Source organism: Amphiura filiformis, chromosome 16 (genome assembly GCF_039555335.1).
Source record: "Amphiura filiformis chromosome 16, Afil_fr2py, whole genome shotgun sequence".
Classification (NCBI taxonomy): domain Eukaryota; kingdom Metazoa; phylum Echinodermata; class Ophiuroidea; order Amphilepidida; family Amphiuridae; genus Amphiura; species Amphiura filiformis.
Window position 1 is genome coordinate 12177217 of NC_092643.1, and position 25194 is coordinate 12202410.

At 35.2% G+C, this 25194-nt stretch overlaps 1 protein-coding gene across 1 annotated transcript in view; it reads left to right on the plus strand.

Moving 5' to 3' along the window:
- Window positions 1-728: 728 nt before the first annotated feature.
- LOC140172431 (pregnancy zone protein-like) overlaps window positions 729-25194 on the plus strand; it is a 39762-nt gene continuing 15296 nt past the window's right edge. Inside the window, 18 exon segments of the mRNA XM_072195579.1 lie at window positions 729-901; window positions 2136-2310; window positions 2897-3098; window positions 4735-4790; window positions 5289-5475; window positions 6505-6610; window positions 7492-7600; window positions 9828-9960; window positions 11212-11321; window positions 13058-13237; window positions 13948-14148; window positions 18754-19012; window positions 20172-20344; window positions 20782-20931; window positions 22115-22282; window positions 22285-22380; window positions 22753-22825; window positions 24855-25116. Coding sequence (XP_072051680.1) covers window positions 831-901; window positions 2136-2310; window positions 2897-3098; window positions 4735-4790; window positions 5289-5475; window positions 6505-6610; window positions 7492-7600; window positions 9828-9960; window positions 11212-11321; window positions 13058-13237; window positions 13948-14148; window positions 18754-19012; window positions 20172-20344; window positions 20782-20931; window positions 22115-22282; window positions 22285-22380; window positions 22753-22825; window positions 24855-25116 — 2711 coding nt within the window. The 5' untranslated portion in view covers window positions 729-830.

Below are 25194 nucleotides of genomic sequence, written 5' to 3' on the forward strand. Positions count from 1 at the left end.
GATGACCACACTGAGATTGTGTGTTTATTTTATTCAAAAAGACTGACAATTTTAGCCTCAGGGGGTAAGGTGCATCGGTGATGGGGGTCATAATTTTTGTTGCCGAAATAGGTGGGGTCGCAATGTTTATATTGACGCGAGACGCCAACTTTTTGTAAATTTGGGACCTTCTCAAGAAATTGCCAGCCCATAAACTTATTGTTCTTCATGAACAGGATACGTATTCGCTTACCGTCTTTTCTTAGAATGCCTTCCTTCTCACTGTTTCTGAGAAATCTTTTGATCTGAAGTTGTCCATATAAGCCTCCCGTGAAGAAATGCTTATTTATTATTTATTTTAATATGGATTTACCGGGGATTTACCAAGGGATTTACAATGAAGCGCGCCCGTAAGTGAAACCGTGTTTACACTTTAAATGACGTCATTCATGGGGCTTTTCCAAGTTTTAACCGATTAACTTAATTGATTCTTTTAAATATTACTCCGCAGAAGTCAGACAGCTCTAAAAAATAATAATCATCTATCTTTCTGAAATATAATGTAAAGAAAAATATATTTAAGAATAAATAAATGGACTATGATAACACTACCTTCCTTATTAAAGTGGTTAAAAAGAGTTATAAAGAATTAAAGATCGTTGAAACAAGTTTGACAGAAAGTAGATCTGCAAGTTTTGCGCAATACTACAGTTTGGTTTGGGTGTTGTTTGGTCGACGGCGCATAATATAAACACGACGGAGTGCAAAGGTCTTCAGCAGATAACTTGATGGCAAATCTTCGATGATTTCACAGTAGGTAGTTTATCAGTAGAAACATTTAACAAACAAACATGGAGCTGAGTCAGATGTCTGGGCTGGCAATTATGCTCTTCGTAACCGGTGCATTAGCAAGAGCCGAAACGTAAGTAAGCTTAAATATTCTCACCCGGTCTGTACACCCACCCCTGCATGGAATATGTGTGTCAACTGTCATCACAAAGACATCTTCTTCTTCTTCTTCTTGGTACAGTTCAACACCCCTGGTGGGGAAGGCGAACCGGAAAATGGTGTGCGCTTAATGGTTGAGCTATTGGAGATTTGTTACTTGTGCTTTGAACTGCTTGGGTTCTTCAATGCTGACGATTGACTACACCCATCGTATGTGTGAGTTTCGGCTTTTACCAATTGGACAAGGCCTTAGATGGTTTATATACCGGCTCCATACATTCGATGTATGTAACGATTGACTCAGGCGGTGTCATTCACTCACTCCTTTAGTGTTCTTGGTATGAAGGAGTTCTTAAAGCAGTCCTTTTTTGTTGACAGTTCTATGAATGATTTGCTGTGGGTACGCAGCGAGTAGGACGCCATGACCGGGCGTAGTAGTGTTCGGATAGGGATGGGCAGGTAACCCTGATATGATTTCTGGAATGTTGAAAGTCTAGCTATCTTGCGTCTTTGTTGGAGTGTTGACCAGTTTGAGTTCTTAAGCATTTCTGTGACACTTGCTCTCCTGTCGTCTCAATGCCAGGAAAGTAACAGACTCCCTGTGGAAGATGTGTATCTTCCACAGCAACATTAAATTGAGCTGAGTCTGGCCTACTCGCTCAGGAGATAGAGATGCAGAGAGATGAGCACACTCTGGCCTGTGAACACAGGTTCATCCCTTTAACCTAACCTAAAGCCATGATTTCTCCGTGATACGGAAAAATGGACAAATTCACGGAATTTGGGGTTTGCTCACGGAAATTTGAAAATGCCACAAAATAGTGTAAAACTGTGTAAAATGTCTAACTTTTGTGTTGATTTTCAAATTAAAAAAAAGAAAAATGAATATTAAGCAGTAATCAGCCATTAAACAATCCATTATAGCATTAATTCTAGGCCTAAGATGCAAGAGTCTGGTCATACTACAGTAAAAGGTAAGCCAAATGCCAAAATACGCCTTTAAAGCATATTTGTTTAAACTTTTCAGCACTTTATAGTGGAAAACGGAAAATCACGGAAATCATCAAATTTGTAACACAGATTTTACATTTTGTAACACAGAGAAATCATGGCTTTACCCCAACCTAAATTGTAACCGGTACTTTATCTCAAAAAATTATTGTAACTGGTACTTTATCTCAAAAAATTATTTCAAATTATTTCAACAGTGGCTTCCTGGTGACAGCACCCCAGCAATTTGTCACAGAATCAACAGAGAAAGTCTGTGCAACATTTTACAACTTGCTAGAAAAGTCTTTGGTCATTAGAATCCAAAGGTCTAGCACCATACTGGCTGAGGTCTCTGCAAAGCCTACTGAAGATGATGTGTGCTTGGATGTAACGGTATGTAATGTATCAGGTTGGATTACTGTACCTGTAGTTTTGGTGTATGAGGAAATTAAGCTCATATTTTTCTCACAAACCCGAAACATTTTACCAGACAGACTACATCCCTCACTTTTTCCTGTCAAATAGAAAATGGAGATTTTGGCATTAGAAGAAAGCTTGTAAGTTGTATTATATTTCTCATAAATCCTGATGAAATTTTAGGCCTGGAATATGTTTGAGCATCAATTTTTATTATTAATTCAAGCTTGGAATTGCCAACTCTTAGACACTACTGGGTTGAGCCACTTTGGTTGACTTTAAGGATGTTTTTGGTTGGGGAGAAAAAAAATGATCATTTAAATTTTAAAATTTGGTGATATCAAAATACAGAAATCATTATTTTTAAAAATGATGCAAAACCAGGACCACCATCTCTAACAGTAATACTTGATGGGATGGGAATAGATATATTTTACAATAGCTTTCCCTGCTGTTGGGCTGCTCATCCACAGGATGACTTTACAATACATACAAAACGTTAGATGGATTGATTCAAACTACTGACAGGTGGTATAAAGTGATATTGTTCTCTTTCTAATAGGTTCCCACCATCCCATCTTCGTCCATCTATGAGCGGCCTCAAGAGATTGTCAGGGTGCTGCTGGAAGTGGAGGTGGCAGGAAGAACCATTGATGGGATACCATTTCTGGACACCCAACAAAAGGACATCAATCTGTCTAGTGCTAACAAGATACAAACGTACATACAAACTGACAAACCAATTTACAAGGCTGGTCAAACAGGTACAGTGAATTTTGTTAATATTTGAATTTATGAAATTTTGAACCAAAGATGAGGAACATCACCATGTATTGCTATAGTAGTATACTCCTTTTGCACCAGCCAGTTAAAGCTAGTTTGAAGCAATATCATTTGTAAAATAGCAGTTATACAATTTCCATGTCTACAACCTCCCAGGGCTAATGGAGAATGATGTCATAGATGTAAATAGTAATTCTAATATTTGCAGGCAATGTTAGATCAAAGATCTTTATTTTTAGGATCTTAATTTGGTGAAATGTATACAATTACAACTTAACTATACATTCCCTTTTGGGATTTGTGTCAAATCATAGACATCAAAACAAAAACTAAAATACATGTTTTGATGGTCTATGGTCAAATCAGCATGATTTTGGTGCCAAGTTGATTACATATCTCCTGTTTTGGCCATCAATATTCTTGGCAGGGATGTTTGTTAACATTCCATTTACCTGACTCATGTCTCGTTCCCTGTCAGTTATTTGTTTCTATCTAGATCTATTTTAAGGGCTCTGGTATGAATGTTTGGACAGAATTTTTTGTGGGACATCGATCGGGATGAGTCGGCAATTTGTTAGTTTTCCAAACAAGAATATCTTATAAAAAAGTAAGACTCCCGCATCAACATTCTGCACTGTTACAAGCGCATCAGATATATATCAAATTGAATTCTGAATACGAGGAATGTCCTTCTGATATCAAATAATGATTTTTTTATTTTTTTATTCGTGATATAAGACAAATTTTATGACAAATTATTAAAATTGGATATTTTTAAAATTTTGGATATTTAACAGTCCTCAAAGTAAACTTTCTAAATCTAATGATCTTACCTGTAATGGATTTGAGTACTTTTAATTCCAAAGTTAGTCACCTGAAAATTAATACTTGTTATAAATCTAATGATGTGTACTTAAAGTGTATGTCTACATCAGCTGGGATGAAAAGCCGACGATCAATTGAAAACTTTTACCTTTCATATTGAAGATATACATTATTTTCCCAAAAGACCTATTTTTTTTGGTGTTTTGGGGAACAAATCCATATATCTTCAATACGAAAGGTCAAAATTTTGTAATTGATTGTTGGTTTTTCATCCCAGCTTCATGCACTTTAAGGGCATATCATTAGCTTTTTAAAGTTTACTTCGAGGACTGTTAAATATAAAAAATATCAATTTTTAATCATTTGCCATGAAATGTGTGTTATATCGTAAATTTCAAAAAATAAAATTATTTGATATCAGAATTCAGAATGCAATTTGATATGTCTGATGTGCTCTAATGTCCCACAAAAAATACTGTCCAAACATTCATACCCCAGCCCTTAAGCTCAAGTTGTAAGTATTCTGGATTTGCCATTCAGAAATATGCAAGGCCTAAATTTTATTAAAATGGAATTTTGTAAATGTTAAAAAAACATGTGACATGATCTGATCCAAACAGACCAAAGTCTACAATATTGAAAGTGATAGACAATAATAAGGATCAATGATCATGGTGGTCTGATAGTGTTTCAAATTAGTTTCAGATGAGACCTCAGCCTTTTTATATTTGTCTATTTTTTCCTGTTTTCTTTTAGTAATATTGACAATTATTATGTTTCTTTTCTTTTCAGTTAAATTTCGCATCCTCAGTTTAGAATATCCAGATCTGAAACCACACATTCAGAAGGTAAATACCAGAAGATCCTAATGTCGTCATTTGGCAGGAAAAAGTGACCTCCTATGTGTCTTTGGCCCCTGAACATGTTTAAAGCAAACCTCCTATGTAACCTGTTGGCAGTTTTGCTTTAAACATGTTCAGGGGCCAAAGACAGATATGAGGTTTTTCCTGCCCAACGACGATGTGCTTTCTTGATTTAATGCAGGGAAAGAAATTGATATGCATGCCATTAAAAGTCAACAACTTCAGGGACTGTCTTTTGGAATTTGCAGGAAAGCATAAAATTGCTCTTCTGAAGTCTTCAAGGAGAGCTGTTTAGAGCATTACAATAGAATGTAAAGAGAGAAGAAGAGCGAAAAATCACTCTCCTATATCAGATTTAAGGAAAGCAGTAGAGAGCGATTGCTCTCACCCTCCTCAAAAGGCAGTTGGCAGTCCCTGCAACTTTGTTACATGTGCACTGCTTCATTCAGAGCTTAATTTCTCTCAATATTTCCCTGTACACAGATCAGACGAATATACGTAGAGGAGCCAGGTGGTAGACGTGTACAGCAATGGAGCAACGTGGACACTCGAGTTGGATTAGCCGACCTGGAAATGCCGCTATCTCCAGAACCACCTCTTGGAATTTGGACCATTTTTGCCGCAGTAGGGAGTAAAAAGGTCAGGCAGACATTTGAGGTTGGGGAATATGGTAAGTTTTTAATTCTTGTTCTTCAAATACTACCTCCCTCTTAATGAGTATTGCTGCACCTTAAAGTTCATGGTGCTTTTAAAAACATGATTACAGGTGAACCTTATTTTTGTACAAATCTAGATCTCTCTTATCCAAAGCTTTTATTCGTATTTTTTATATTTGCACTCAGGCCCGTAACCAGGTTTTTTGTGCGGGGTGCTGATTTTGAAAAAGTAGACTTTTTTCCAAGAGGGGGGGGGGCAATTTGGACCCTTTTTGATCTAACAAGCTTGAAAAATCTGATTTTTTTTGTGGCTCGCTACACATGCAAATTCTTAAATTTTGGGAGCTTTTGTGTACTTTTGCCCCCCTGCACTATGGATAATCAATGCAGCATTATACACTAACCTTGTATTGCTTGAATTCTTGGCAAAAAGTCTTAACCACATCCTGGTACCTGTGCAAAGCAACAGGATGTGAGTTCTATGCAAGGTGAACAGAGCAGTGGGACATAGTGCAAGAGGTCCTGAGTTCAAATCCCAGAGGAGGCAAATATAATTTCCAATTATAACATTCTCCCCATGATTGTGTGAACATGTTGTTTGATCTCATTTATGTCTGTGTGTACTTCCTAGCTACCTTGATGGATCATGATATAGTACACACGATACATTCATGTCTGTGTGTACTTCTACCTTAGGGATCATTATTTCATTGATTCTGATTTAGGCTGTAAAGTAAATACAATAATTATGTGTACCCCTGTGCATGTGGTGGTGAATTCATAAAATGGTGTGCCAAAAATGGCCTCTGCCATATGTGAAGTATGACAACCAGCACTCAATCTTTTTTTGCTGAAGTGCTCCAAACAATCACAATGTTGGACCTGACAATCACAGGTCCAACCAAAAATACTGAGCAAAGGTGGGTGACCGAGCCCTTAAGCTTTCTTCTATTCCAGTCATATATACACCTGCTCTTGATCATGTTGATCAGCAAGTATTGCCACTTAATATGTACATTCTAATTGTGTCTATTGTTTTACAGTGTTACCAAAATTTGAAGTCAAAATCGTACCACAGCCATCATATGTGTACAAAAGGGCACAGGAGATCAATGTAAAAATATGTGGGAGTAAGTATGCTAAATCTTTGTACAGCTGGGCATAATCTGAGGGCTAGGCAGACTGCTCCCTCAAAAATATTATTCACTTGTTATTTAAAAGCTGGGTACACTTTGAAATTCGTATCGTAGCTTCCAGAGTGTAAGCCGTAGCTTACATAATGTTTTTGGTATAATGAAGAAATCACATAACACCATGATAGAAAATCTCATTAATCATGGTGACCATCATTCCCTTCTCAAGCTGCCCACCCTTTAATAAAATAAGCCAAAATTCAAGAAATTGTGTTAACATCTGGAAAAAAAAGAAGCTTACATTACATTTTGACGTAATTTAATGAATTTGGACCCATTTTGTGTAGCAATTCCTGCCAAATGAATGCAACCTATGAGTTCATTTTTTTCTTCGTATTTTAAGAATTGAATTCATGTACTGAGCATGTTCTTTTAGTGATTGCACATTATAGAAAGTGTGATAATTTAAAGAAATTGATTGAGGTATTTGTATAATGATGCGCGGAAGACATGGTTCAGAGTAGACAATGGTAAAAGTGCATTGCTAATTCCTATCTCTTTAGTTATATTCATCTCAGACTGCATGTGTATAGGAACCCTGTCAAGATCCAAGGTATCTCCTTTCCCTTTTAGTTTTTCAAAGTTCAAGATTAAATCACTTATTTGGTTAGCAAGTTTTGTTGGCTGCCAAAATGTTTCTACAGTTCCTTTAGATTGAATTTCAGCGTTAATTTGAATGGGAAATGTTTAGTTTGAATTTCCGGCTCCTCGCTCCTCCTCAACTAACATGCAAACATGTATACAGACAGTGCCAGTTTATCAAGATTACAGTGCTTCTTTTTGTTTTTGTTTATTGATATCAAAATTAGTTCTTATATTGCTTTTTGCTGTTTCTAGGTACAGTTATGGTGAGCCAGTGAGAGGAGGAATTGAAGCTAATTTCAGTCTGAGTACAACTTACAGATTTAATTCACTGCCATTACCAGAAATAACAAGACTAATTGAGGTAATATTTTATTCATTTACCCTAATCCTTCCATTAACTGCCCCAGTGCCCATGTCCCTTTATTAAAGCAAGCACCCACCTGATTTAATTTCATACAAAGCCTGCATTTGCTAGTAGAGTTTGAATGCAATGTACAGAAACATGATATTTTAACCCCATGAGAACTACCTGCCGATTGGCCAAAAAGAAGTTTTCATTATCAATTGGACCAATCAGCAACATTGTTAGAATAATTTTGCCACTCAAAAAAATTGGGGTAAAATATTTGCAAAGCTCCATTCTGATTGGTGATTAAAGTGAAAATATCATGTACGAGGGGCAGTCAGTATGTTTTAAGAGTTGACTCGTGACGTCATATGTGGATTGTTTTCATGGCATTTCTCAATGATTACATAAACATTGTACCTTTGTCTTTCAAACAATACATGTAAAAATTATATCATGCACATGATTACGTAACAGCATTAGCATAAAATCAATAGACTAGGGACACTGCCAAATCACGCAAAAAGGCGGGCCTTTTAAATTACAGCAAAGACATGTGTTTAAAATGTCCGAGAACAGCAAAAGTACAAGGTGCATATGGCTAGCTTTGGGCAGGAATAAACACTAGGTCCTCAGTTTGCATTTGGTAAAATATGAGACTTGTCATTAAACTGTGGTGGAAATGGGACGTCTAGAAACTTCAACAACTTTAGGGCTTGAATGGAAGCAAAATTGTTCTGCAAAAATGGCGAAAATGAAAAAGCAGTTATTACAAATGACATTAATTATCTCCAAAATGAAACAGACTAAAATATAATGACTGGTCACGTGTGAGAGCTGGTACTCAGTGCGATGATAACTGGTGCAAATCAAACAACAATTCATGCATGCGTAGGTAGGATGACCGATACAACATGGTGGAAATGCAAGAAAATTGCAAAATTCCATGTAAATAGGGCCTAAAATATTACAAAATGCTATGAAAATTTTAATTTAAATATTCATATGAAATTTTATGGATGATTTCAACCTGAAATGAACAGAAAAGTTTAAAAAATAAATTTCTCATTCAAACGATGGCCTCTCTCTATGTACCACTACTTTTTGTATAAATGTAACAATGGTAGAATAACAGTTATATTTTAATCATGGATTCAAATATTTTCTAGGGAGACTCCCGTTTTAATGTTTGGAGATTAGTCAACAGAACTGGCAAAAAAACTTAAATTTCCACGTTTGTTATTTTTGGCAATATCAAGATTTTTATAGAAAGAAAAGCCTTGTTTTTGTCAAAAATAAGACATATTTGACCACGCATTTTAAATAAACTAAAACCTTTACAGCCCAACAAACATGGTTTAATGAATTGGTAGTTTATGTTCTATTACTGTTCCTAAAGGCAGCATTCTCCATTCTTTAATTCCCGAGAAAATATAGAAAATACAACAATACCTCATTTTAGCCTCTTATTTCCCTTAACAAAAAACGACTCAATTTCACCAGGTGACTCTAGACCATTGATTTTATGCTAATGCTGTTACGTAATCATGTGTGTGATATAATTTTTACATGTGTTGTTTGAAAGACAAAGGTACAGTGTTTATGTAATCATTGAGAAATACCATGAAAACAATCCACATATGACGTCACAAGTCAACTCTTAAAACATACTGACTGCCCCTCGTAATTGACCAATCAGAGGCAATGTTAGATCGGCAGGCAGATGCTCAAGATTTTACCAATACTGGACAGTGGAAGGATACATTCAATCTATATAGTACACAGTTAAACACTAATGGTCTTTGAGTTTGAATAGTGGACTCCAGCATTGAAACCCGGGTGAAAAAATTTGGAAAAAATTTGATAAGACCCATGTTTGTGACACATCCCTGTATGGTCATTTGTACTGAGTACCCCTCCTGGGCATTGAAATTAACCTTGGTGGGCTCCACTGCCACCATTGTCCTTTCTCTTCACACCCAAACTAGAACCAAAATGACTTTTTTTCCACCCGATCCTTACAATATTTAATTTTCTTTCACGGATTTGGAGAGTCCTTAGACCTAGAGCCACTTGCTAGGATCATTTGTGGTTGATAAAAAAAATTACCAACAAATTTTGATTCTGTATCCAAAATGGGCTAAGTTATAATTTGTATGACTTCATTATCTAAAAAACATTGGTTTTGTGTGCCTCTTTTATACAAAATATAATATTACGGTATATCAATTTTTTTTTACAGGACACTGGATCAGATGGGTGCCACACGTTTCAAATTGATTCATCATTATTAAATATGAAGCAGATATTTAGCCGCTACAATTATTACTCTTACAAATTGCACGTAGACGCTGCTTTTACTGAACATGGAACAGGTGAGAGAATGGGTCTTGCTACAGAGTCAGCCTATAGATGAGTTGACTTCTGATGTCAATGCCTGACAGTATGCGCATGCATCATCACAATTTCCATTGTTTTTTTGCCTGGCAGTATGCGCGCGCATCATATTTTGTTCAGGGCTCGTGTTTTTAAAACTCCCGCCTCATCATAATAAGGCTATTGAAGAGTGTAGTGGTTGCACGGGGTTCAGTCAAGCATATCGATATACCAGTCCCTTGCCTTTATTGATAAACATTGAGGTCAACTCATCTATACTCTGATCATTTCGGAATAGCAATATTCATAACATGGTGGATTGATATAGAATGGCGTAAATGCACCTAGGCGCAACACCTACGTGAACAGCACTTTGTATATTGCGTGACTGACGCAGGCTTTTTTGCATTTACGGGGGCGTAAGTTTGGACTTTCGGACTTGTGCAGTAACAAAAACCGAATAATTCTTGCCTATTAAGAGCTAATCATAGTATAGTATCTGGCATATATGATTTACGCATAAAATGTCACAAACTTTACCTGGGGTTAACAGCACTTAGTATCTGGCATATATGATTTTCAGATAAAATATCACAAACTTTACCAGGGGTTAACAGCACATAAGTATAGAGTAAGAAAAAGGTTATATGACCCAGGATTTACTTGAATAGCAAAATTGGGGGGAAACAGGTGCAAGAGTTTTGACAAATGCCCCCCCGTGCCACCACTGCATGTGACAATCAATCAAACTGTGTCATTTGCCAGGCAGAATCAAAATTCAGTTTACAAGTTCAATATACATGTATGTTCCATTTTCAAAACTATATCTGGATGAAAACCCCATCACAATTAGACTTGCAGTTTCAGAGATGTGGTCATTTTAGTGTTACTCGAAAATGCAAATTAAGGGCGCGCACAGGATCTCTCAAAGTGGGAATTTTTAGACAACTAGCATGGCGGATTCCTGCAAAAATGCGCAGTTTTTGAGAAAAGCGCCAAATTTGATTTTCCATGCCAATTTTTTTCGGTCCACCATAACAACTTACCCTAAATATCAAATTGATGAAAATTGCATATTTGTGTTCTAAAGAACAAAACTAGATTTGGTTTTTTGAATTTTTTCTTTGTTTTGGTCAAAAATTGAAAAAAGTCTAATTTTGACCTTTTTTGACCCATATTTTTAAAATGAAGAAAAATTCAAAAATTTCAATTTGACAGCAAATGGAATAACCCTATTTTATTGTATCCAGATGTGACAATGGTTGAAAGTGGTGATGTAGCAGATCTAACTGATGAACTTTACAGTTTAGTTATTGAGGGTCCAGATACATTCAAACCTGGTCTACCATATCATGGGGTGGTAAGTAAACCATTGAGGTTACAGTGTAACCTTTAATAATATGTTTTATAATTGAAACATTCACACCTGTATTGTGTGTGTTCATGTTGTGCAGGGTTGTATGTGTGTAGGGGTGTTATGTGTGTGATTGTATTATTATTTATTTAATTCTTATTTTAAGGCCCATTCAGTGATCCAAGCGAAAATTATTATGTATATATATATAAATTGCTTGAAAGGATAAGTTTGAAATGAAACATTTTGAAAAAACAACAAAAAAGAAACAGAAGTATTGACAAAGTTAGAGCCCCATTCCTCTACTTTGGTAGAGATATTAAAGTTTCATGTAAAATGTTGTATTTTGTCTTTAATACACATCTGTTAGCTGAACCACTAGTTGACTATGTAAGCACATATATGCTACTAACATAGCTGCAAAAAATGCATTTTGATGATTTTTACAATTTTCCGAATGAGCAAATCGCAAACCTGGGATGACCAATCAATGCTCTATCACTGTTCTACCTTAGTTCCCATGTGATGGATGAATAGTGTGGCCATTGTACACTTATTGATATGTTTCTATCTCTAAAGTATAGCTATTTCATTACAAAAGATCAGCTTTTTACATTTCGATGGCATTTTAAATCTTCTTTGATCACTTCAGTTAGGTGCTCTCTGAGTCAAGTTGTAGATTAGACTTAAGAAAGTCTATTCATACACATACAATAATGGAATCAGATAATATTATCTTATTCAATGGGAAGCTTCTTAACTGTGATACTAAACTTTCCTAACCAATCACAAACTTCCAAGTAGGTTTAGATATCACCTTTCAATGACTGGTATGATTCAGATCACCAGGAAAGTGGGTGGTGTCCCTTGAGCCTATCTGAATCCTGGAAAAGGGATGGTTTGGCCAAGTATAGGGTAGTTAATTAATAATATTTTGACATGTTATTTCCTTGGCCAAAACCACATTTATGATTATTTAGTCAGATAGTTAGAAAACAGGACCCAATTGATCATTACTTTTGAACATACCACCTGTTGTAGCAAACTATGGTCATCTTGGAATTTATCTCCCATTTTTAATATGTGAGAAGTTTCACTTCCTCACACCAGAATTTAACTCTGCATAAGGGTGAACTTTTTAACTTTTTCTCTGAATCCTTTTATATTATATATGTGACCTTCCACCACAACTGAGCCCGGATGTCGCCAGTGCCACTATTGAGATATGCTCCATTGAACTTAACAATAAACAATAGGAAACAAAGGATTTATTGACTGTTTTATTGATTTTTCACTACTTAATGTCAAGTACTATAGACATGATATACATCATTTTAAAGCTAATTTCAAGCAGAATATTTTGGTTGAATATCTCAAAAATGATGATTGGCGACTTCAGGGCTCAGTTGTGCTGGATGGTCACATATTTATAATTAAAACTAGATTTACTTATAAAAATTAAAAATGAACACATTATAAATAGTGAACAATATAAATAACAAATTGAGTTATTTATCAAATTTCTCCCTCAATTAGGGGTTATACTATGTCACAGTTACATAATTAATGTAAAGAAAAACAATTAAATCTGCACCTAAAAGACATCAAATTACGATCATATAAATTGAAACTTATTCACTGTATGTCTAAGGAAGTTGAATCTAAAAAGGAGGGAGAATATTCTACAATTAATTGTGAAACACCATTAACAATGAGACTAAAACAACTAATTGCTTGAACAGGTTCACCTTACGTATCCAGACAAGTACCCAGTTAGCAACAAAAATGTGAAAGTGGAATTACGTAATTACGAGGGAGGTGATAGATTCAAGGATTCTGTCATCGTTAGCATCTCAAATGGAGTCGGCAAATTTATCCTCACATCACCACGGAGTGCTGTTAATACAAAACTAAAGATTAGCGTAAGTCTTGTGTGTGATTTTGTTAGGGGACCATTATGGTCAATATCATACAGGGTTTATCAAAATGATGGGTACCCAATGTTGATGTTTATTAAAAAGCCTGCTTCTTCCAAATACAACATTGGATACGCTTGAAATGTCCAGAATGGATAGTTTATGACTTGTTTTACAGTTAATTTACAAATTATTTGGATCTTATGTTGAATTTTGATGTGTCAGGCTCATCCATTCTCAATGTAAACTGATGGGTACCAAGCATTTTGATACAGCTTGAACTCATAATGTTTAGATGTAGAATTTTTTCCTCTATGATGGTGAGTGATGATGGTTTTAATGATGATGAGGACAATGATAATGATGGTCAATGACGATGATGATTATCACGATGTCATTTATGGTGATGATGATGAGGATGACCAATGATGATGATTATGATGATGAAAATGATGGCGCTTATGGTAATGCTAATGAGATGAGGGTGGTGGTGGTGGTGGTGACAGTGATGATGATGATGCTGGTAATGGTGATGATAGTCCCAGGGAAGGGTAACTTTGATGGTGATTGTGTTGGTGGGATGATCATGATGGTGGTAACAATGATGACTGATGATGATGATGATTATCATTACTAAGATGATGACAAAAATAACATTACTACCCCTGAGGTACCAAGATTTTCTTACATTTGATACCTTTCATATTCAAATTTAGGCAAAGGTTACAGCTCACGAAAATGAAGAATTTGCAAAAGATATCAGATCAGACAAGTATTTACAGGCCTGGTTTTCTCCAAGTGGCAATTTCTTAACGGTAGCACCTATGTCAGGTGGCAAACAGAGTGGTCAGAAAGACAACATTGAAGTGGACTTCACTGTTCCAAGTGACCAGAGTACTGTTACATTTCATTACAAGGTAAGTTACAAATATATTGAAAGCAAATATCATTTTCCAGAGTTTGTCCATGTGTTATCCAGCAGGAAATCAGGCTAAAAAACAATCTTATGTCTCAAATCACACACGCGCAATTGTTTTTTCTTAGCGCATCAATTTCAGCTGAAATGTAGTTTTTTGCCATAAACGTGAGAAATATTTTGAAGAAAATTTAGTTGATTCGATACTTGAAAATTTTCGTAAAATAAATTCAAAATTGAGTTTTAATTAAAACTTTTGAAAAAAAAAGTGCATTCCGCATTCGTTTTTGAAACTGCCATGGGTTTTAAGACAAAAGAGTCTTGAGTCAAGGAAGAACATGTTTATTACTTTGACCAGGATTTGAACTTGGGACCTGAATTTAGATTGCTACACAAAGGCACAGTGATGTTTAAGTGTCAATTGAGTCGGTGTAACTACATGACAATCTCGCCTTTATACAACCTATCAATCAATCAATCAATCAATCTTTTATTTTTCATCAATCTCATAAAGCATACAATGTAACAACAGAGGTAAATTAAATTATTGCACATTAACAAGTATTGATGAAGGCAGGCACATCACAAGGCCAAGAGGCCTGAAAACGATGTACCACCTTATAACATATAATTATAATTGTACATTAAATAATCAAAACATTAATTATACACAAAAACATAAAAACATACAAAGAACCCATCTTAAGTTATGCAAAATGCAAATTAAAGCAACAAATAATTTAGCAGTGTTTGATAATACATTATGGTGAATTGTGTACAGAGTCGGCAAGAACAAGAAATTATGAGATTTTGAGAGGTATTAATTAGATTTTAAATACCTTATAATGCTATTTTTGAATTCATTTACCCGTTTAGCTTCTTTAATTTCACTTGGCAAACTATTCCATAACCTAGGACCAAGTGTTAGAACATCAGTCATTTTATGGATATCAGTACGATAGTTCTCTTTCTTTCTGGTATTATAATTGTGAATAGACTTCATGTTTATGAACAAATTGTCAAATGATCTTGGTAATAAACTCATATGATATTTGTACATAAAAATACCCAGTTCTTTATTAAATAATTGACATATATTAAGTAAATTGTACTTTTCGAACAGTGGTTTGGTGTGGCAAAGATACTGAACTATTTGTGATAATTCTAACTGCTCTTTTTGGAGCTTCACAATTCTGTTTAAATTATAGTTATTAGCAGAACCCCACAATACTATACCGTAAGTTAAATATGGTAAGATTAGTGTACAATACAACTGATACAAGCTTGGTTTAGGTAAAAATAACTTTACTTTGTTTAAGACGCCAATATTCCTAGAACAGGTCTTACAAATGTTGTTAATGTGTGACCTCCAAGTAAGGTTTTCATCAAGTGTAATTCCCAGAAATTTGACATCATACACACGTGAAAGTTTGCATCCATCGAGAAATACATTGTGAACTTCAGTTACATTTTTTGTTTGATGAGGTGTTCCAATAAACATAAGATTTGTTTTACTGGCATTTAAGGATAACTTGTTACACTTAAACCAGTTAACAATTTCCTTCAACTCTTTATTTAAATTATCACAAAGCCTTTGAATATTGTTATCAGAAAGAAAAACAGTTGTATCATCTGCAAATAATATGAAAGATAGAAGTTTCGATGTTTCACTGATGTCATTCATATATACAATAAATAGTAGTGGCCCCAGGATGGAACCCTGTGGCACCCCACATTTAACACTGGTATGAGATGAATTTGCTGAATTAAAGGATACATATTGTTTACGATTTGACAAATAGTTTTCGAACCAGTCATATGATACACCACGAAAGCCATAATGGTACAACTTTTGTAATAGAATGTCATGATCAATAGTATCGAAGGCCTTTGAAAGGTCCATGAAGATACTTGCAGTACACATATTTTCATCAATAGCCTTATTTGTATCTTTAATAAAGTCTAATACGGCCATATAGGTAGAATGTTTATGACGGAACCCGTATTGTCTATTGTACAATAATTCTTTGGCATTTAAAAGTTACTACATCTTTCATGAACAATTCTTTCAAGAATTTTGGAGAAACAAGGCAACACAGATACTGGTCTATAATTACCAAATGATTGTAGGGAGTCTTTCTTGTATATAGGCACTACCTTTGCTATTTTCATGGCATCAGGAACTATTCCTTCTGTGAGCGACTTGTTAAATATGATTTTCAATGGATATACAATTTCATCGGCAACCAATTTTACCACATCAGACTTTATTTGATCATAACCTGGACTTTTTCTATTACCCAAATTATTAATAATCTTCAGGATTTCATTTTCGTCAGTTGGTTGGAAAAAACAGGTAGAGTTGCTGCTATTAATTAGGTATTCATCAAAATTTTTACCTTGATGTTTTATAGAAGCAGCTAATGAGGGACCAATGCTTGCAAAAAACTCATTGAATTTGTTTGCTACTTTAGGGGGGTCAGTATAAGTTTCATTGTTGCTTACAAACTTCTGACAAGATGTCTTATTCGGACATCTGAGCACCGAATTCAAAATTTTCCATGTATTTCGCATATTAAACCTTTCTTTGTTCAGTTGGGAACTGAAATAATTTTGTTTTGCCCTCCTTAATAAGGAGTTTAACCTGTTACGATACATCTTATATCTTTGTACATTTGCATCAGTGGGTTTTTGGATTTGTTTTTTGAACAGCTTGTTCTTTTTTACGAATACATTTCAGCAGAGAATAGGTTATCCAAGGTGCCCTAGGCATCCTATTTTTAGTACTGAGATTTCTTAACTACCTTTTTAGGAATACATTCATCAAATACCTCTTTAAATTTATCAATAAACTTGTTGTACGATGTATTAGCATCATGATTTTCACACACATTGGCCCAGTCAACCTTACGAAGGTTATCTTTAAGTGTATCAATGTTTTGAACACTCATATCCCTAATTTCTATGACAACATCATTGGTATCTTTACCATAAACACTTAGGTTTGTAGACACAAATATAGGAAGATGGTCACTTATATCAGTAAGAATAATGCCAGATGTTTGATTTGCATAATTGTTGGTAAAGAAGTTATCAATAAGAGTTGCTGATTTTCTAGTTATCCGAGTCGGTTTAGTTATACTAGGGTATAAAGAGTATGATGTTATAACATCTACAAATTCACCAGTTGGTTTATGAACATCGCATTAAATAGGTTAATGTTAAAATCACCCATTATATATAGAAGCTTATTTTCCTGACCCGTTATTTTACATAATACTGCATCAATATACTTATTAAACTCATCAATGTTTTGGTCAGGTGGTCTATATACTACACCAACTACAATGTTTTGCGAATTACTTTTTTCAATTTCTATAAACAACGATTCAGTATATTTCAGCTGATTTAGATCATTAATATCATGTCTAACATTATAAGCAATATTTTCGTCAACATACATAGATACACCACCGCCTCTCTTGTCATTTCTATTACACAATTCGAGGTTGTATCCTCTTAGATGATAGTAATCATGAGGCTTTTCGTTCAACCAAGTTTCAACCAGTCCAATGATTTGAAAGTTGACATCAATTTCTGAGAGTAACTCCTTTAGTGTATCGAAATTTTTAGTCAGACTTCTTACGTTACTACAAAGTAAGGATAAATTGTTGCTTTTGATACCAGCTGTTTCTTTTAGGTTATCGGTGGAAAAGTATTGTGTGTTGTTATTACAATCATTTACTTCAAATGCATCACTCTTGTCTAGAGGATTATACTTCATGTTTTCAAAATGAGATTTCAGATATTCAGTATCAGCCGACATATCCTCAAAGCACCTGTACAGTTCAAGTTGAAATTCACGCTCATCAGTAAAGTGATTAAAAGGCAGTGCCAGATTTTCATTACAATTAGAACAATGCCAATATTTGGTAAAGTCATTACTTCTGAACTCCTTTGCAGATAGGTCACTGCAACATTTGTGAACATATTTCTTACATAATTTGCATATTAACTTTCTATGATTTCTTTTTACAAGATGGGAACATATAGCACATAAACAAGACATAAAAATATAAATGAAAACAACAAAAGGAACAAATTATAAAGCAATAACCTAGATATGCTGTAAACACAGCAAAATATTAGGGTTATACTTAGATATTACTTGGCTTGCATATGCCATTATAATGAACATATTTATCAAACACGGTTTGCATATTAAGATAGCTACATACTCAATGTGATAGATGACCAACTTATGGAATAAACATAATATATTCATATAATCAGACACATTGGAAATACAAACATTCATGAATTTGAAAATACAGAATATCATTAATGGAATCAACATGGATTCATATGTCAAGGACATTGTGTATCATTGTTCATATATTAACATATGAGAATTTCTAGCTACAAAAGATACATTTTTTAAAGAACCAACATGGATTCACATATTAAGCACGGTAAGCACCTGTGTCATCATACAAGTCACAATGTAAAGCTTAATATATCGTTTACAAACTGAGATATCACCCTTTTTTGCCATCTTTCTCTTGTTTGCTGAAGCTAACATTTTGTTTGTATGATTATTCCATAGATAATGTCCCGTGGTAACATTGTTCATAGCGGCCAACAGAGATGGACTGATAGCCCTATTGTAGAGACACCTACTGAAACACGTCCTGATCAGCCCTCTATTCCAGTTGTAAACAAACCAAATATAGAATTGTTACCAATCCCACGTGGTCAGTTTGAAACTGATGCAGGGCGTGATGTTAGACCATATGCAAAAGAAGCACGTCCACGCGCCAAAAGAGGAATGGGCTCTTCTTCTTATGGAGGATCAAGAATTGTGGGTATGTATTGGTATCTCAGTTTCCTACACAAATAATATTCTTATCATTAAACAATGTGTGTTGTCTTACAGCAGTGTAGTTTATTGAAATTGGCTATTCTAGCTGATATCCATACACCCCTTGTGGATGAAATGCCTTTATCTCCTACACAAGGGGTTTATATTTCATATGGATTCACCCATTCAGGTAACCCAAAATTGTTTATCATGTAAACACGAATCAAAGAATAGTTCTCACCATCTAGGATGTTTTATTACCTTGCAAAATAGGTCATGGTCCATAGGACCTATAGGGGTTGAACATTATTGTTGGATTTTGGCAGTGATGAATCTTTCTAGACAGTGCAAACTATTCCTTATTTGACTCTATATTACATGACAGACAATTTTAGATAATATTTGTTGAAATCGCAGAGCACTTTTAGTTTCTGACCCATTATGTGTTGCCAAAATAACTGACCACCTCTCGGCTTTGACCTTTTTACTTATAAAAGAACAGTATATGTAGGGGCTGTGCAATAATTTGTAAAATTTCCAAATGGCTCGCCAAAAATCGCTTGTACTCCCCCCCTCTCGACCCGCCAAAAAATCTGCATATTTAAGCGTTTCCGTACTGTTTTCCTAAACCTTTTAGAGCGTTTTATTATACAGGCATGAGAATTTTCAGTTTAAAAACTGAATTCAGTTTTTTTTATAGTCAAAATTTCCGCAACTTTATTTAATTTCAGCCTGTTTTTGGTACTTTTTGCCCAATTTCACGCGCATTTTCAGTTTTTTCAGTTTTTTTTAGGAAAGTGCAGTCTCATGCCTGATTATAAAGGCGCCACGTGAATGCGTGCCAAAAATTGCTTGCCCCCCTCGGCTCGCCAAAATTGCTTCCCCCCTTTCGGCTCGCCAAAAATTTCTTGCCCCACCCCCCAATTTTACCCTCCCCCAGGGCTCATAATTATTGCACAGTCCCTTACAGATAGTTCAAACCATACTTTTTCAGAATCCTTGAGATGAGAGGATTGTGTTGTGTTGATATAATTGTAATAAATCAATAAATCCTATTGAGTGAATTTGTACCTCATAATATTGCCAATTTATACAACTAGAAGTTGTTCTTTCTCAGCTAATTTCTTGTGTGTGTGTGTGTCTACCACTTAATTCTAATTCAGAACCACCCCTACCAACATACCACTTCACTGATGTAGCTCATGTGAACCTGCCATTTAATGTGTCATCATACATGGGACCCAAGAGCAAAGTTCTTGTCTATTACATTCTACCTGATGGAGAGATAGTATCAGGGAGTGCAGAGTTCACAGTCACCAACATCTTTGCCAATCAGGTATGTATGAGGTAGCCTATTGGGGGGGACAGTTCAAAGGTGTACATAAGCAGGCCCATTAGCTGGGTGTACTTCTCAAAATGCCAATCTGAAAAAATACATTTTTTTCTGTAAAAAACATTGAAAATCAGCCCCATTTTGTAGGAAAAGGTCTCTAAAAGTCTGCTTTTTGCTGTAAAAACATTGAATTTAGCCCTTTGTTGAAGGACAAATTCACAAAAATCCACTTAAACCAAATGCGTATAGGGAACAACAATCTGCTAGGGTTGATATTATATAGTTATCTTGTGTTCCTTCATGCTATATGACAATATCACTGGTTTATACAACCTCAAACCAGTGATATGTCGTTATTGTTGTCTTCTGCATGATATATATTGATATTATATGCATGAGGATAATGTGATAATTATTCTTTTATACTTTTGATGTTGTAGGTGTCATTGGATTTTACCAATCCTGAAGCACTTCCGGGAGCGGCTATGCGGTTAACAGTAAACGCATCCCCTCAATCACTGTGTGCATTAGGAGTTGTGGATAAAAGTGTCCATCTTCTACGAGATTCTAACCAGCTCACGGCTCAAAAGGTAATATTATATAAAAAATAGGCTTTTTTTACGACATAACTGACGAGGAAGCACCCAGAAAGCGATTAACCTCCCTGCTGAAGCTGGCCCTTGATCTAATGGCTGGAATTTGGGCAAGAAGATAATTCCATAATTGGGCTGTGGATGGTAGAAATGATCTTTCATGGCTGACAAGGTTTGATCTTGGGATTTCCACTGCTAGGTCATGGGATCTCACAGACCGTCACAACCTAGGATCATGGACATGGATGTCTGGCATAACAACTGTTTTATTTTTTATTCATAACCTCATTAATAAACGCGATGCGTGCGGTCCAATTACATTTAGTTATTTGTAAAAACGCGAACGCAAATCAAGGTCATTAATATCTCACAATTCAATGCAAAATGCGTAATTGTTCCAATGGGGCACACAATTGGCCGGCGTTTGTGTGTTGTTGTGGGTCGAACAAACTGCGTGTGCGCTAGCTGCCGTATTTGGTTTGCGCGCTACCATATTTGCACAGATAGTGATACCCACTTTTGTTATTGGTCGTCCTGTTTTAGCCTGATCTATTTTTGGAAAGGAAAGATGTAAAAATCATCTATTTTTCTAAACTTTTGAGCAAAATTTTGTGTTATTTTGTAAGGTGAAGAGATTAAAGTGACGGTTATGAATGAGTTAAATAACTTTGCATCGGTAATATGTCGGGCATTGTGAAAAATCTAAACATTTTGCTTTGGACCTCGGAATATTCCTCGGTTCCAAAGGCAAAATTTTTAGATTTTTCACAATGCCCTCCAAATAACCGATGCGCAGTTATTAACCTGTAATTAATTCTCCAGTTGGAAGTATTACAATACCCACTGTGGTGTTTAATACAGTGGTTGGAGTACCTTAGTCTTTTGTTGTCTACCAACTGTGCATGTTATTGTGTAATGACTAAAAAGCAAAGCATTCAAAACTTGGTGCCCTTGATATGCATGCACTGCGCTTTTGTTGTGGACCACAAATTTGAAATTTTGATACTAAAATAGGCCGCAATGAGGTTAATTTTGGTCTAAAACAGACCGAAGGATATCCACATCGCAAATTGTGGTTAATGTTTTCCCACTTTTCAAAGCCCGGGGAGGGAACTTTGCTTGTTTTTCTTGGACCACAACAACTGAAAAACCATGTACTTCATTCTCACTTGCATTGTAGGTTCAGGACCCATTACAGAGTTTTAATACACTAACTGTACTCAATCCATCATCCCAATGCACTGGTTCATACACTGAGGAAGGTCCACACACAGGTCCACTTCCAAGACCACAACCAGGACGCCCAGGACTATCACCAGACAGGCCAAGGTGGCGGAGGGATGTTGAGGAGGAGGAGCTGTCAAGAGAGAAACGTCGAGCCAGCCAACAAGAAGAACCAGAACAAGTCTCTTTTCTAGGCACATTGATGCAGCCAAAGCATTTGAAGTAAGTTACTCCCTATTCCATAAAAATATGGCACTAATTGTTTTGGATTAAAAAAATATTATCCTGTTTTGCCAAATGAAACATAGCTAAATCCTGATCCTTTAGTCAACTAACCATCACTCAACCACGCTGATACAAGTTACCAAGAGTGTACGATCAACTTTTGGTGTGAAGTGTCCAAAAGGTTACTGTTGGGATGCCAGTCTCCATATGAAAATCAAAGTCGTGACCACAAAATTTAGGTATGCCTTAAATTTGCATTGATATCGTAGGTGTAAATTATAAAAATTTAAAAAAAAATAAAGATATATTTAAGATGAACAGAATATAATATAAGACAGTTTTCACAACCTTGTTTTTTTTCCTTTGCAGAATGCAGGAATGATTGTGTTAACAAACCTGGATGTTGAAAATAAACCTTGCTATAAAAGGATAAGTGAAATCTGTGAGTTGAAATGACTTTTATTTGTTTGTTACTGCTTAATTATATTATTTTTAAATATTGTTAAAACAATATTATGATAGAAAATAGAATGTAACATTTTCTCATTTCCTTGGCAAGGTTTGATTGTTTTGATGAAGATTGGACGTAATGACTTTGGGTACAATTACACTACTACTCCTGGTTTTAAAAAAATACAATAATTTATTTGAATTAATAAAAACATACCCTGTTTTGTCAAATGAAACACAGCTAAATACTTATTAGTTAGAGCTAACTGGCAATAGCAGTCAAAATTTTAATATAGGTTTTCCCGTCCAATTTCAAACTTTGGGCGTTCAGTTTAATATAAGTTTCATTCCTCATCACATGAAATTGAATGAACGCTTACATTCTCGATTTCAATTTAGCAAATGTGCAATCTATTTCATTAATACGCGTCAAAATTCTAAATAGTGCACCCAATTTCAAGCACTTTAGTGCAGCAAATTTCATAGAATTGTGCAGCCAAATTCACGTGGCCTTGAATTCAGAGCCTATTTGGAAATACAAATTCATATATGCGGAAACAAAATGGAAAAATTATCAATCGAATTCGCAAAGTGCAGAATCAAATCCAGAAGTTCTTAAATATTTTACAATGGAAAAATATAAAATGCTATTTATCGTGTTTATATTGAACAATAGATAGGCCTACATGTATCGTCAACATTGTTCAAACAAGCACGTTGCTATATTAATTGTGAAGGGAAAACATATTTGTAAGTAATGTTTAAAATTGCCGTATCATGCATAGGCCTAGTAAAAAAGAAAATGAATTATATTCAAAAGCATCTTTCCCGGTTTAGTTCAGAAACCATAAAGTGATGTATGTCCCATAGTTCAATCAAGCTCAGTGTAGTTAATCATAATTATAAAAATATAATGAAACTCTTCCTTTACGTTAATGCTACTTCTTCTTACGATAGGTCTTTTTTTAAATCTTCGTATTTTTAATTGTATAATATGTATCGATAAGACTAAAAACTGAATGAACACAGTCAAAACAACATCCAGAAATTAAATAGCTAAGCATATTTTGCAGTCGACTTATAAACATATCCTTCACATCACAAACCTGTTTAATTAGACCCATTTCGTGTCCATTTCATTGTGTGAAAATCTGTACTATATATAGGCCTATAGTATAACATTTTATTAATTTTTTATTCGGGGACCATGATTGGGGGCACCGGTCTGATGGGGGGCACAAGCCATTTTTTCGCCATTTTCCTGTGGGCTTTTCGATTGGGGCATGTGCCACCCTTCCCCCGTACCCCTATGACGCTACGCCACTGGATTAACTGTCATGTTAAAGTGTTAATATTGCTAACACCCGAACGTGTTAAGCGATGTTTTAAACATATTTTAATGCGCTTTGTGTGTTTAAATTTTTACATTCAGATTTGCAAGCATTAATGTGTTTATAAATGAACACTGTCAGACTGCACCTAAAGTATACTTCTCATTACAAGCATTACCCATTAAAACATTTGTGTGTTTATTCTGTGTTACATAGGGCTACTCACTTTTTTTCTGCTGCAACGTAGACTTAGGGCCTATAGGCCTATGTCAGTATACTTGAAAATGCGCATAATTTCAAATTGAATTTCTTTTCGCTAATTAGATTGTCAATGCATGAAATTGAAAATAGGATTAACAACGCTTTCGCAGTCCCCGTGCATCTTTGGCGAAATTGATTGCCTATTTATTTAAATTAGACGTCTAATGGTGAAATTGAAACATTCGAGAACGAAATTGAATTCACAATAATGAATTGTTCTGATCATACATTAATTTGATTGAACTAAAATGAAATCGATTGCTCATAGTGTGAAAAAGAAATCAGGATTCGCTATGATCATTCAATCTTATGCGAAAACGAATGACACTTTTATTAAATCAAACGCACAAGTTGCTTAAATTGACCAGGAAAACCTATATTATATTGTTTATGTATCTGGTCTTTATTTTTATGATTAATGGAGTACAGATCCTTACTACTATATGCATGGTCCAATGGGTCAACCTGGCCCAACAATTGCAAGAGGAGGAGGACCATTAAGAGGACCAATGGCAAAACAGCCCATGGCAAGACAACCAATGCCTTATATGCCTGATATGGTAGATTATAATATTGTGTTAGATACTATGAGCTTAGACATAGATGACATGGCACCCCAATCAACATCCCCACTAGTGGAGATCAGGAGTTACTTTCCAGAGACTTGGCTATGGTTGCTTACAGTTACAGAGTAAGTTGCAGAAGTCAAACAAATTTTATTTGATTTATTTAAACAACCTGAGTGCTTGTGTCACTTTAGCTGAATATG